Source organism: Tursiops truncatus, chromosome 8 (genome assembly GCF_011762595.2).
Source record: "Tursiops truncatus isolate mTurTru1 chromosome 8, mTurTru1.mat.Y, whole genome shotgun sequence".
NCBI classification, from domain to species: Eukaryota; Metazoa; Chordata; class Mammalia; order Artiodactyla; family Delphinidae; genus Tursiops; species Tursiops truncatus.
This window is the reverse complement of record NC_047041.1, coordinates 44,078,781-44,093,644: the sequence shown is the minus strand read 5'-3', so window position 1 is coordinate 44,093,644 and position 14,864 is coordinate 44,078,781. Positions and strand designations below refer to the sequence as shown.

The 14,864-nt window shown below is 38.2% G+C and overlaps 1 protein-coding gene and 1 long non-coding RNA gene across 2 annotated transcripts in view; one reads left to right on the top strand and one right to left on the bottom strand.

Annotated features, from left to right (window-relative positions):
• LOC109552324 (uncharacterized) overlaps nucleotides 1-14,864 on the top strand; it is a 90,077-nt gene that overhangs the window by 53,634 nt on the left and 21,579 nt on the right. Inside the window, exon 2 of the long non-coding RNA XR_012333378.1 lies at nucleotides 4,440-4,533. This is a non-coding gene — a long non-coding RNA (uncharacterized lncRNA). The remainder of the gene's footprint in view (nucleotides 1-4,439; nucleotides 4,534-14,864) is intronic.
• CTSC (cathepsin C) overlaps nucleotides 1-14,864 on the bottom strand; it is a 40,544-nt gene that overhangs the window by 9,861 nt on the left and 15,819 nt on the right. The window contains exons 3-5 of the mRNA XM_019948723.3: nucleotides 10,145-10,311; nucleotides 7,037-7,192; nucleotides 4,693-4,808 (exon numbers count right to left, since the gene is read on the bottom strand). Of these exons, the coding sequence (XP_019804282.1) occupies nucleotides 4,693-4,808; nucleotides 7,037-7,192; nucleotides 10,145-10,311 (439 nt within the window). The remainder of the gene's footprint in view (nucleotides 1-4,692; nucleotides 4,809-7,036; nucleotides 7,193-10,144; nucleotides 10,312-14,864) is intronic.

The window sequence follows — 14,864 nt, the reverse complement described above, 5'->3', positions numbered from 1 at the left end:
ATATGAGGGGCACTGTTTTTCTCTTCTCCTGGTAACTGTTCATTCATGTCCCTCCCTGAGTACAAAGGAAAGCCAGGATACTCTATGCTCAGCCTCTAACATTCTTAAGCCTACTTGAACTACTTAATACCGTTTTCCTCAAACTAAATTGTGAATTTCTTTGAGTATTTACAGGAAATCTGTTTCTTCACCTTGATGCCTGAGGCAATGAAGGAACTCAGTGCATCTTTGTAGAAAGAAAAGTCAAATTATGAATAAGTGGATACATATTTATATCCAGGAAAGAAGGTTATTTCAATGGAAACAGTTAATATTTACTTTTAGTCCATTAGAGCCCTATCACCCTGTAACTGCTACCATTCTGATGGTCCCCAAAATTCTCCCCGTAAACATCTCAGATTTATCCATACTGCTTTTGCCACTGAGGGATCACCTAAATTATGAAGATTAGAAGAGAAACATTTGGAAAGGGGCCTTGGGATTCATCTAGTGTGCAACCTACTCAACAATACATACACTGAGATTCAAAAAGAAGCACTGACCTGTCCAAAGTCACAAAACTAAAGGGTGGCAGGTGCTAGCATCTACATGTCTCCTAATGCAGAGTACTGTCTTTTTCCATTTATAGATCAGTATCTACTTTAAAGAATTTTCAAATTTCCTTTCCCTGTCTTCTAGTTACTAGATAGAATGAAATTAACGTGCACATTTTGTTTTCAAAACCATCCAAATAATACTATCCTTAGGACTCCTCTTTCAAATGACAGAATGTCAAAGAACTAGATGAGTGACAGTAAATGGCCAAGGCCAGTGTTCCTTTCTTGAGACATCAGGATCTTTCAATAAATAACATCACAAGAGTCTAGAAATGGCCCCAATTTGGCCATTTAGCATTCTTGGCCCAGGGCAGCCACAGAAATAATCTCTCTTGGTATTAACTATTAAATCCTCATCATCTGACCATCCAGCATTGTGGGAGGGACAGGCCACATGTACATTCAAGGGCTCAGAATGTGCTCTGTTAACAGAGAGATCACAGGAATGAGGAATGGAGATAACCTTCCTCAAGCCCTTGATGTTCCCAGAAGGTCAGCTGCCAATGTAAGTAATGCCTCTTCAGAAGTCAGGCCAGAGTCTAGATTCTGTAAATCAACTATACTTCAATAAACAAATAGTAAATAAATAAATAACAAAAATAAATAAAAGGACCATTTTCTCTTAAGAAGACTACAGGGCAATAAAGAAGAAGATGGGGAGACGATCCAGACAGAGCTCTATGGTAATCATATTTCCACAATCTCAAACGGGTATGTGATTGTCAGATGGTTTAACTATATTCAGCTGTAACTTCTAACAGTGGAGAGAACACTGAACTGGGAGTAAGGAGCCAGGATTCTTTTTCCCTTCCCTCCCACCCCGTCACTCAGCTGTGTGACTCTGGGCAAGTCACTTGACCTTTCTGGCATTTCTTTTTATCTTGTGTGTAAAAGGAATAGGGTGGAGCAGTTTAAGGCCCCTGCCTTCCAGTTTTAATATAAACAGTAGTTAGAACAAGACTTAAACAAACTAGATTTTAAAGTTAGGAAAACCCTCTGCATTTCCTAATTAATGTGACCTGAAAGACACTCCCCTTCTCTCTTGAAGACGCAATCATAAATAAAGACAACACAGCTGGGAGAAGAACAAAGAAAGTCCCACCTCTTGCAACTTCCTAGCTCTCTTCCCTCTCACACATCAAAGTAAATCCTGGCTACATGGCTAGTGCTTAGAGATGTTAACACGTGTAAAGGTAAGAATTTGCCCCCATCCCCGCCATATTTTTTTTTCATTAATCTTGATTTGCTCTCCAAATAGAGAAAAGTTGTGAATTCCCTTAATTCCCTTAACTAGGTTATATAGAACACTGGTGTATTTAAGTTAGTGGAAATTTCCAAGTAGCCCGGTTAGTAGGAATAGAAAATAATTTTTTCCCAACCTAAAGTACAGAAAACCAAAAAGAAATCAAAAGAGGAACAACTAAGTACATTATTTTCTCAGACACCTAACAAGATACTACAGATGAGGGATCAGTTTAAAAGCAATTAATCTGTCAAAGCCCTCTGTTTTTAAATTGTCCATGTCTGTACAAACCATATTTATAACACTCAAAGAATATGGAATATTAGAGATGACAATACCTTTTACCAAGCCACAAGAAAATCATTGTCAAAGGATATAGCTTTAGAAAGTCTAATTTCCTTCCCCTGAATAATTATCTCATCAGTAGTCAATCATATATTTTGTGAAGTGAGTGGAACTAAATATTTCTTTCAACCTTTCCCTAAAGAATTTTAAGAACGCCCTATTAAAGCAGTTATTATACTGTATTTTAATGTTTTGCTTGCAGGTCTTGCTAAACTGTAGTTTCTAGGATGAGGACCATGTCATATTGGTCTTTATATCCTCAGCCATTAAACAAAAATTACTGGACTTCCCTGGTGGCGCAGTGGTTAAGAAGCAGGGGATAGGGGTTCAATCCCTGGTCCGGGAAGATCCCACATGTGCAGAGCAACTAAGCCCGTGCGCCACAACTACTGAGCCCGCACGCTCTAGGGCCTGCGTGCCGTAACTACTGAGCCTGCGTGCTGCAACTACTGAAGCCCACGTGCCTAGAGCCGGTGCTTCACAACAAGACGAGCCACCGCAATGAAAAGCCTGCACACTGCAACGAAGAGTAGCCCCGCTCATCACAACTAAAGAAAGTCCACGCACAGCAGCAAAGACCCAACGCAGCCAAAAAAAAACCTCCTAACATATTAGATACTCTATAAACACTGCAACACAGTGGAAACAACCATGTGCCAAGCCCTCAGTAACCAACACTTGACATGCAGTATTTACTTAATCCTCTCCAATAAGGATAGGAAACCTGTTTGATGACAGAATAAATTTTAATCCTCTCTTAATATCAAACCTTTAATCGACTTCCCATTCATTTCTCAATTACCTTCAAATTTCTCTCATTTCCAATCCCTCCTTTCCAAGGAAGCTATCCCCAGAAAAGGTAGGGATGGATTTCAGGACCCACACTTTCTCTAGAGCCAAAGAGTCTCAGAATAACTGATACAAAGGAAAGACAAAGAGATGAGACCTCTGGTGTCAGATGAAGGACAGGAACACTGCTGCTGTAAGACCTGCTCAAAGCTCCATATATTCAGAACACTTTGCAAGAATTCAGTCAGGATGAACTGAAGGGTTGGTGGTGAATGTTGAGAAGTGGGAGAGGCTGATTAGCATTGAATTTTAGGAAAGGGGAAGGACAATTTATCTTTGGGTGTCATAAATTTATAATCCTCTCTCAGGAGACACTAATCAGAATGTTTCCAGACAGTAAACACTACGCCCATTTTATAGTAACAAAGCAGTCATGTGTACTGTAATTATCTTCAAAATGAGCTTAGAAGTAATAAACCTGAGTATTATATAAATGATTCTCCAATCATTGTTGGCTAAAATTTAGGATAAAATAATTTGCTCTCAAGTGCTATGAGAGGAAACGTTATTAAATCTACTCATCCTGTATCCAATTTCCAAAAATAACATAAAATGCAATTACAGTGATAATTCTGATAAACCTGGGCTCTGCCTCCAGCCCACCATTCAGGAAGCTGAGTTAATACTTACCATTATATGTCTTATCCTGGGGTAAAGTTAATTGAAAGGTCTTTACACAGCTCAAAAAATCTACTTTACCAGAAAAAAATTTAAGGATTCATTTTCTGGGCTCCTAAAGTAATTAAAGACTAAATGATGGGGGGAGGAAAAAGGGGTAGAGTGGGCAGACAGGTAGTAAAGAAGGATTCCAGCATAAAGAAGATGTGGTATATATACACAATGGAATATTACTCAGCCATAAAAAAGAATGAAATATTGCCATTTTCAGCAACATGATGATCCTAGAGATTATCATACTAAGTAAATCAAAGACAAATATCATATATCACTTACATGTAGAATCTAAAAAGTAATACAGATGAACTTATTTACAAAACAGAAACAGACTCACAGACATAGAAAAAAACTGGTTACCAAAGGGGAAAGGGGAGGGATAAATCAGGAGTTTGGGATTAACAGATACACACTACTATATATAAAATAGATAAACAACAAGGACTTACTGTATAGCACAGGGAACTATATTCAATGTCTTTTAATAAACTATAATGGAAAAGAATCTGAAAAGGAATACATATATATAAACTGAGTCACTTTGCTGTACACCTGAAACTAAAACAACATTGTAAATCTATTATACTTCAATTAAAAAAAAAAAAGATTCCAGCAAACCACTTGCAGAAGGAAGACCAATTTTGGCTGCATGCAATTCTTTGTTTCTACACAAGTCTCTGTGACTAGGAGGGCAAATGAGGTTGGCTTACGTATCACTCTAATTTCATTAGCTACCTGGAACACACTGAGAAGGATACTGAAGAAATGCTGAGCTCTGCTGGAGAGATTATCTACTACCAAAGTCTGTCATGGACACAAAAAGAAGTGAGTATTCATTAGTTATATATTTTCCATTTCTTTACTAAAGTGGATCATAACCTATTCACCTCTGTATCCCCCAAATCTGAGAGCCTGGCACATAGTAAATGTTTAATAAATATTTCAGAATGAATTAATGAAAAAAAAATCAGACTTTTTTTTTACCTTGGTTTCGAACAGGAGTAACAAAATTGGTACCATGAACATTTCTCCAGTCCCAGGATGCTGGCAAATGCAAAATCTTTTTCTGTATTTCAGCAGTTATTGGTGCAGGTTTGGGCCTAGGATGGAAATAGACATTTGATGTCAATATATATTCTTTCCTTTGAGGATGATTCCATGATTTCAACCACCTGGCTGGCTAGAATGTAGATTCAGATCCAAAGAGCACTTGTCTAGCAGTGTTTCAATGTGTCTATTATACAAACATGTGTCTACTATACAATGTGTCAATTATACAACTAAGTTGTATAAATTACCCATTTCTTTTTCAGGATCTAGTAATTTTCCCCGGTGAAATCATGTTGGTTTCGTATATTGCCATTGCTAATTCTAGTATGCCTAAATAGCTGCATTCTCTTACTTTTAATAGATTTTGACCAAGAAAGCAGATGTGAGAAATTGAAGATGGCCTACAAAGGGTTTAGAGAAAATAGAGGAATGACTGATGTTTGACTCTGGAGATGGTGGTGATGGTAGCTGTAAAAGAAGTGAAGGCCTGTATATAAGAGATCTAAGTAGAAGCAGGCAGTCTAGCTCCATAAACAGATGAAAGTAAGACACAAAGATGGCCACAAATGGCTTTACCACTTACTAGCTGTGTAACATTCGTCAAAGACCTTAACATCACAAAACTATGATCACCTCCTATTAAGATGGGTACAATCATGCCTACCGCAAAGGATTGTTATGAAAATTCAATGTAATAATGATTAACAAGTGCTTAAAACATGGCCTTGTCTCTGATAAGTCCTTACTAAATTATTAAGCTATTAGGATGATCACCACCACCATCATCGTCCTCCATGTCATTAAGACTAAATTGCTGCTGATACATTTAGGTGACTATCTAGCACAAAACAGGCAATTGTTAACTTCCTTCTTCCTAACATCCTATAAAGGCAGAGTGTTTGCCCATCAATGCACACACAGATAAAACAAAAGCAATGTGACAACAAAGCTCAGTGGTGTGAAAATGAAGACAGTGAAAGAGAAATCAGGGAGATGGAGAAGTGAGAATTACAAACATCACAGGCACACTATACATTATTGGCTTTCAATCATTTGGGTCCAGATTCTTTTAAGAATCTGCAGAGAGCTCTGGACTCAGATGTCCATAAACAATACGTTTTTCAACAAGAGTTCTTCAGAAACATGGCACCTGACACATGGCAAAGCAGCTGGGGCTGAGGCTCAATCTTTCAGACAGGAGTCCCAGTCTCCCTGGGCTCCAGTGCTGACCCCACCTCCTCTGGGTTCTCCTTTGGCTTGTTACTGAACAGGTCTCAACTTCTCGTCTCACACAGATACAGGATGGCTCTTTCACTTTAGTGAATCTGAGAAGGAATACGGTATGCTCCCATTCCCAATTTCGACTAACCAGAGCATCTCACACACTAGTCATTCCTCAGAATACACTTTGAGAAACACTGTGTAAGATTCTTTTCAGATATGGGTAGAACTGTGAGAGAAACTACATAGTCTGCTAAATCCAGCTACAGTTTTGAGGGAATAAATCTACCAAATTCCTGACTGTATAAATTCAAAGAACGGTATAATTTTCCATAAGAAATACACCATGGGGTATATAAACTAAAGATGGGAGGGAAATGCCACTCTGGCTGAAGGTAGCAGAGGTATATTGATAAATATGGAATATTTTTTGCTGGACCTAAAAACAGAGAAAGGATTTTGAGATTTTTACAGGTGGCAAATTTGACAGTTTCTATAGGTAAGTTCAGGGGTATCTGAGGCAAAGGGAGTGTCATGAATGGAGGTAGGTGAAAGTTTTCAGGAATTTTCTGTCATATTATTTGAAAGCAGGTCAAGGTAGTCAATACAGTTATGGGTAAATTTAGGTGGCTTTGATTACCAGGCTAAATTTATTCATTAGACAATAGGTAGTGACTCAACCATAGCTGGGTGTAAGAAGATGTAACAGGCAGTATTTCATAGAACGGCTAAGAGTGGGGACAGGGAGGGGTAGAAACCAAAGAGAGAGAAGGCAGGAAGCTGATCCATTATACAGGATAGAGGTGACAAAGCCCTAAGCCAAAGTGTAGAAATTGGAAAGAGAGTAAAGGAAATGGCAGATGCTGTGAAAGCAAAACCCATAAATAGGGCTTGGAGAACATCCGAGTCTGTATGAATAGGAAAGGGAGATGGTCAGGGAAAAGATAACATAAAAAGTCTAAGTTACGATGACCAATAAAATGATGAACAGCCCAGGGAGGAGGAGATCAATTGATACAAATATCTTTACTAGTGATAAAGAGATGTGCTTTATTACCTTGGAATTCTCCGGCTGTGGCCACCACCTCTCCTAATCATCTCTTTCAGTGTAAGAGTCTCATATTCCGTGTATGCAGTTGCAGTCCAAGACTTCTGAATGGCATTGATAGCTTTCACAAAGTTGTGGTTATATTTGTAGAGCCTATTAGAATACCTGCCAGCAAAAGTAAGACAGCTTCAGATACACTCTTTACTGATGTAAATAGATCCCGTTAAAATAGGCACTCTTATACTGTGGGCCTGAGTGGAAAGTGGTATAATCTTTCAGGAAGACAACTGGATATGTCAATCTCTATCAATAGCCTAGAATTGGAATGTGTCCTATGAAAATAAAAGTTCAAGTGAACTAAGATGTATGTATAAGGATGTTCAGTGAAACATTTTTATACCAGTGATGGATTATAAACATAAATATTCTAAGGTAAGGGATGGATTAAATAAATAATGGTACTTCATTTGCTATATAGTTTATTCAGTAAAAATATCTGGAAGATTATTTAGTGATATGGAAGACTTCACACTATATTAAACAAAAAAGCAGAATATCAAAGAAGTTTATATAGAATTAATCAATTTTTGTGAAAGTGAACATTTATATTTATACCCTAAGTACATACAACCATGGTTATCTCTGAGTGGTGACATAGGATCATCACCTTTCCCCCACCCTCCACAATTTCTACAATGTACCTTTTAAACTTTGTAATAATAAAAAATAAAGGCGGAGGGGGGAGGACAGCAAAACTGTATACAATATATATATAGCATGGCAAGCATTATAACCACATGATGGAAAAAAAAAATGGTTCCATAGGGACATTTGGTTTATATCCTTGTTACTCAAATTTGGTTCTTGAGCCAGTATCAGCAGAAGCACCTGGAAGCTTGCTAGAAGTATCCAACCCAGGCCACCTGAATCAGAATCTACATTTTTAACAAGATCCCCAGATGATTCACAGCAACATTAAAATCTGAAAGGCACTGGTTTACCTGATGCCAAATGCTTGGATATAGATGTAAACAAGTCTAACACACAAAGAGCATGTTTACAAAGCAAAAGAACTGAGGGAGTTGATTATTCATTTAACTTAAACATGTATCGCACGTATGTGCCAGGTGCTAGGAATGAACAGAATTCACCATGTTATTTCTACTAAAAAAGATTCTGGCCCCGGAGCAGCTAAGCCCATGAGCCACAACTACTGAAGCCCGTGCGCCTAGAGTCCGTGCTCCGCAGCAAGAGAAGCCCCCGCAATGAGAAGCCCACGCACCGCAACGAAGAGTAGCCCCCGCTTACCACAACTAGAGAAAGCCCACGCACAGTAACAAAGACCCAATGCAGCCGTATATACATACATACATAAACACATACATACATAACATTCTGTAACTTAAGTGTGACTCACTACCCAAGACTTTCATTAACATTCAATTATGCAAAGCAAGATATACGTAACCTGAGTAACATGTTAGGCATATTTTGAACTTTCCTTTCTCTTTTAATTTGGATGTTCGCAGAGAGAGTATTTTGATATAGTGAAAAATCCTGGGAGCACTGAAAATAATAAGAAAAATGTGCAACCACATTGATAATGTGTTAATGTTTTTATCAAAATCCTTTCCCATTTGTTGCAAAATGTGAAACCAGAGAGGTACCTTTATTAAATAGATTATAAAACTGCCTGTATTCTATTTCTGACAACACTAACACACAACAAAAGCCAGTTACAGTTGTTGTTTCTTAAGACACAGGAATATATTTTAAGTCGTAAATGTCTATCTTGAAATCAGATCATTAAGAGCTGAAAGAGACCTTGATGGTAATTTAGTCCTAAATGCTTACTTTACAAGTGAGGCAACATAGATTCTGAGCACTCCGGTTAGTAGCTTCTTCACTAAATGAGGCAATGTTTGAAACGTCAGAAAAGTACAAAGTAGTAGGGTGAAAAGTGAACAGCTTCATAGGAAAGGTGTTGCTCAAGGATCACTCCAAACAAAGCAATTTAAAAGCTAAGTTCAAAATGGAGGTGATGAATTAGTCTAAATCTTGGGGAGTACTTCCCCAGACAAGTGCGATTTGTCCTCTTTGAACTCATGTCCCCCCACCTTCTCTGCTGCAGAGTTATTCACTGCCAGTGTGGTCTGGCTCTGGATGATTTGTTCATGTACACTTTCAGTGGATTTCACAACCAAACAAAACAGAAAATTTGCTACTGCTAATATTTATCTTTTCCTTCCGAACTAATAAAAGTCTGAAATCTCTTGTGTGGTTCATAGTTACTTAAACTGGACCTAACTCAACAAAAACTTTAACTGAAAGTTATACACTGAATTGTGTCCTCCTCAAATTCATGTGTTCAAGTTCCAACCTCCAGTACATCAGAATGTGACTGTATTCAGAGACAGGGCCTTTAAAGAGGACATTAAGGTTAAATGAGGCCATATGGGTGGGCCCTAATCCAATATGACTGGTGTACTTTTGAGAAATGGAGATTAGGACACAGACAGGATGACCATGTAGAACAACAGTGAGCAGCCATCTGCAAGCCAGGGACAGAGGCCTCAGAAGAAACTAAACCTGCTGACACCTTATCTTGGACTTATAGCTTCCAGAATTGTGAGAAAATAAGTTTCTGTTGCTTAAACCGTTCGGTCGGTGGTACTCTGTTATGGCAGCCCCAGGAAACTAATACGCTACATAAATACTAAGAACTTTAATTGCAGTTATTTATTTCCTTGTTTAAAACTTACGTTCAATTAGCATCACCTATATTTGTTGCAACACAAACATACGTATCTACAAGTATTATGCAACATATTATTACATGGCAATAATAAAATGACTTTTCTGTATAAGTCACTGCAATTTTGTGGTCCTTTATGTAACTATTCTTTAAAGCTATCATTGGTCCATTACTTTTGAAGTACTTTGAAAAACTACTTTCTTCTCTATCACTCAATGTATTTTTCCAGGAAAGTTGTACATAACATGGCTTATGTTTCTAAGTCAAATACATTTTATATAATCAAATTAAATTTTCCAAGAATTAAGACAGACATACATATTATAAAAAACTATATGTAACTTTCATTTACGACAACTCACTTTTCCTGGAGATTCTCAAGGTGTGCTATGTTCACGTTCACATTCTCAAAGGTATTTCCCTCCTTCTTTCCTGTGAAACAAGCCCAGTTCCTGCCCAGCACGTCATGCACCCAGCCAGTCATGGTTTCATGGCAGTAACTAGTTACCTTGCCGCCCTCTTCTTTATACTGCAATCAAATAAGAAAAGGAAAAGCCAAGTGAATCTGTGTTCCTCTCTCAGGTCTGTTTCCTTGTCTCCCATTCACAGTAAAGATGCCCCTTTTTCGTTTCATCTTAGGGACCAGCCACTGCCAACCAAAACCAAAACTGAGAGGTTTCAGTTTGTGAACTATTCTAGAAAAGGAAGAGAAATAAACTTTTCTATGATTAGCATCACTGATTACCAAGCAAAATTTACACAACAAACACTTCTGGGGAACGAAAGGCAGGGAAAGAAACTAACATTTTTAGAGCATCTGCCCCATTCCAGGCATTTTACAAAAGTTACCTCATTAAGCCTATGAGGAGACAGACACCAATAATCCCATTTTACCAGTGAGTAAGTGGAGGTTCAGCGCAGAGAGGGTAAGCAGCCCCTACCTAAGGTAACAGAGCTGTGAAGTGGCAGAAACAAAATTCTGCTCAGTTTGTCAGACTACTTTTCCACTCAGAGAAGATATATTCCAGAAAAATACAAGAACATATGGTGAAAATGTTCCAAAATATTAAAATTTTTTCTCCTGTTAACCTCCCAATTTATTAGCATATTCTAATCATGAGGGAGTTAAATTAACCTGATTATTAAATATTCTTTCCACTTTATTTCACTAATATGGCCCGTTGTCTTATGTCGATGTTAACGCTGAAAAATAACTGCAGTTGACCCTTGAACAACACAGGGGCACTGACTCTCCGCAGTCAAAAATCCACATATTACTTTATAGTCAGCCATTCCTATCCTGGACCCTGCTTCCAAGGAATCAACCAGCCTCGGCTCATGTAGTACTGAAGTACGTCTTTATGGGAAAAAAATCTGCATATAAGTGGACCCACGTAGTTCAAACCCATGTTGTTCTAGGGTCAGCTGTATATAGTGATAGATCTAGGATCTGAACTCAGATGCTTTGGCTCCACAGCCTGAAAACCCTGTGTTATCACACCTCCTCATGGAGGAAAGGACATATAATCCAGAATGAGAGCGGAGAGCATGGGAGGAAGAAAGGAAAATAATGCACGCTAAATTTCTTTCTGAAGGGACTTGGATATAGACAATTTCAGGCACTGACTTAATTGAATGGAACAGAAGCACAAAAGCAGTTCAAAGGCAACACAAACAAATCAGCACGGCAAGCAGCTGTGTTTCAATGCTTTTCTTTACAAAAGTACACGGTTGATTTTGGCCCTCAGGATGTAGTTTGTGGACTGAATCTAATATAATGGATGCTACTTTACCTATGCTGAGGGGGTGGCAAACTTCTTTTTAAGGGCCAAACAATAAATGCAGGTTATCAGTCCTCTGTCATCATCACTCAACTCTACCACTGCAGTGTGAAAGGTACACAGGAAATGCATAAGTGAATGAACTACATGGTGTTCCAATAAAACTTCATTTACAAAAACAGACTTATAGTTTGCAAACCCCAAGTTTAAAGGAATGTGTAGGCTAAACTACTCTTAAAGGTAAAACTACCTTACTGCATCTGACTCTGAATTCAAATCATATTGAGGCATAGAGTTAAAAACGTATGGCCTTAGAATTCAAAAGAGCTAGGTCTGAATCCTGGGATTCTTGCCACACAAGATAAGTTACTTCGGGCTATTCATATGTACATTTTGCTTCTTCCTTGGTGGTTCCTAACACTGTGAAGCCAGTCTCCCTACCTCTGGCTAAGAATATCTCCACTAGCATGAGTTTGGCTCACCACTCCTCATTTCCCTGCTAAAGCCCCAACTCGGGATACAGGAACACTGAAATAAAGGCCTAGGACACGACCAGGCTGCAACACTGGAGGGTATGTTGCGTGAAAAGGTTAGTAAAGTTTATATTTATTATGCTGAACTATCTGCAACTACTATTTTTATAATCAAAAACTGTTCGATATTGGCAACCTCCTATGATGCAGACAGGCCAGCCGGGGGTAGGCCACTGCTCACCCCCACCAGTGCTGTTATTAGAAAGCAGTCTGACAAGGCTTTAAGAGTTTTTCAGAGCTACCTTGTAGAAATTGTCAAATACACATAAATGAAAAAAAAAGGCTAAACACAGGAAGATGTTCATTACAGTAGAAGAGGCTAGGGAAGGCTGCTTGCTTTTATAAATAGTGTTATTGGAACACAGCCAGACCCACTTGTTTATAGTATTGAATATCTTATCTCTGGCTGCTTTGGTGCTAAAGCAGCAGGACTGGGGAGCTCCCACAGAGACCATAAGGTTCACAAAGCCTAAAACATTTACTATCTGACCCTGTTAAGAAAAAGTTTGCTGACCTCTCTGTATAGAACCATAAAAAAAAAAAAGAAAACCTGGGAATTCCCTGGTGGTCCAGTGGTTAGGACTCCACGCTCTCACAGCTAAGGGCCCAGGTTCGATCCCTGTTTGGAGAACTAAAATCCCACAAGCTGTGCGGTGCAGCCAAAAAAAAGAAAGAAAAATAACCTATGATGTATTAAGAGGAAAAAACTACAAGATAGTACTTAAGTGGAGTGCCAATAAGTAAAATTTTTATGAAATACTATTTTTAGAAAATGAAAGGTGAAAATGATCTTTGGGTGGGATTTTCTTGGTTATTTACAAAACGAAGATAGTTATATACATTTCGTGAAATTCATCACTTTAAAAAGGTGATGAATTTCCTAAGGATAAGAAACATAGCCTACAAAGCCCTAGAAGAGGACACCTACGAAGGATGGTTCAGATGTTGCTAGAGACTAACTCTGACCTGTCTAGGATTATGATTACACTTCCTGAAAAAAAACATGAATTGTATAACCTATTTTGTATTTTGCTAAGTTCTTTCACTTATTTATCAAATGCTTATTGGTCACATAATATTTCCCAGGCATCATGTTAGGTGCTAGACGCTAGGCACACATGCACGTATGTATTGATGCAGCCCCAGACCTTAAGACGCTGGGTATTCAACGAAATAAACAGACATGTAAATAACGTGGTTATTTATTTGAACCCAGATCATGTGGTCCAGCAAGTTAACCATGCTTGAAAAAGCCTGGGAAATTTCCCCACCTAAGCAGAAAATTTAGATCACAGCTGAAATGACTTTCTCAATGTACCAAAAGAGTCAGGGGCATTCAAGTTAGAAGAAATGGGCCCCATGTTTCTCATCAGTGTGCTTTTTGTTCACCTAGTTGGCACAACTTACAAGCATGATGGCTAACACCAAATGAACTTCCCCTGTGAGGAAAAGGCGGATTTGTTATTTTGATTGGAGGGGGAAAAATATCACTGAAGCATGACCGATTGTGCTAAAGATCCTTACCGTTCATATTTGTTCAACAACTCTATACCCTTCACCATCAATGTTACAGAACTACAGGACCTTAACATTTACCTATCACATCATACTTTATAAACATTTTACAGATTACTCAGAAATCTTAGAGGTTCAAGAGAACATAAAGATAATACAGTCTCGGGGGACAAAAGAAGAGACCTAAAAGAGATGGTTGAACTAGAATTTATAACCAAGCATTCTTCCCAAATACCATGCAACATTTCTTCATACACTTTGTCTTCTCACAAAGTGCTAGAGAAATAAACATACAGGTCAATTGCCAAAAACACGGAGAGGAGATACCTAGAAACCATGCAGGAAATGCTTAAGCAATTTGCAAAGGGTTTTCATCTATTATCATGTGAGCCTCACAATGATCTTTTGGGATAATAGGCATTATGTTTTTCATGGGAAAAAAAAAAGTGACTTTGCAAAGTTAGAGAAGAGAGAATTAAAATATGAGTTTAAAGGTTACAAGCATCATTGCTTTATTCATTATTTCCTTTAAAAAACAAAGCTGGAAATTAATTGGCTCTCATGAGTCAGATCCAAACTGTTGCCCAAGACCCTTTTTAGGGGTCACTTAAATTCTCCAGTAGCCCTAATGGTGATTTCCCACTATTCAGGTGTCTATGTTGTCCTGGCTAGTCCAGTCTTTTTACCCTTTCTGTCAAGGGTTTTTGATACAGGGCAGAGGTAAAGGACTTGGTCTGCAGGCTCGACTACCTGGACTGGATCCAGCTCTGCCACTTACTGGCTGTGTGATCCTGAACAAGTTACTTACCCTCTCTGTACTTTCAATGTCCTCATCTATAAAATCAGGATGATGATAACAGACTCAACCTCATAGGTTGCATTTTATATATCCTAACCCATTTAATTTTCCTAACAGCCTGTGAGGGTTGTTCTTTCCACGTAACCACTGTGAGAAGAGGATTTTTTTGTTTATTCATTAACTAGGACACTGGCACTAGAAAGCAATTAGTTATTGAATGAGTGAATAAAAAAATGAATAACAGAAAGAACAACAAATGCCAAGTCCTATTTAAACAATAACACAAGAAACTTAGAAAAATTTATAATTAAAAGAAGAGTGACACTTTTATAATTAAAAGAAATTTATAATTAAAAGAAGTGGGTCACAGAGACCCAACTTCTGACTTTGCCTATTACTTCAGAAATGTCAGTTTTCCTCCCCAAACCTCAGCTTCCCTACTTGTAAATTTAAG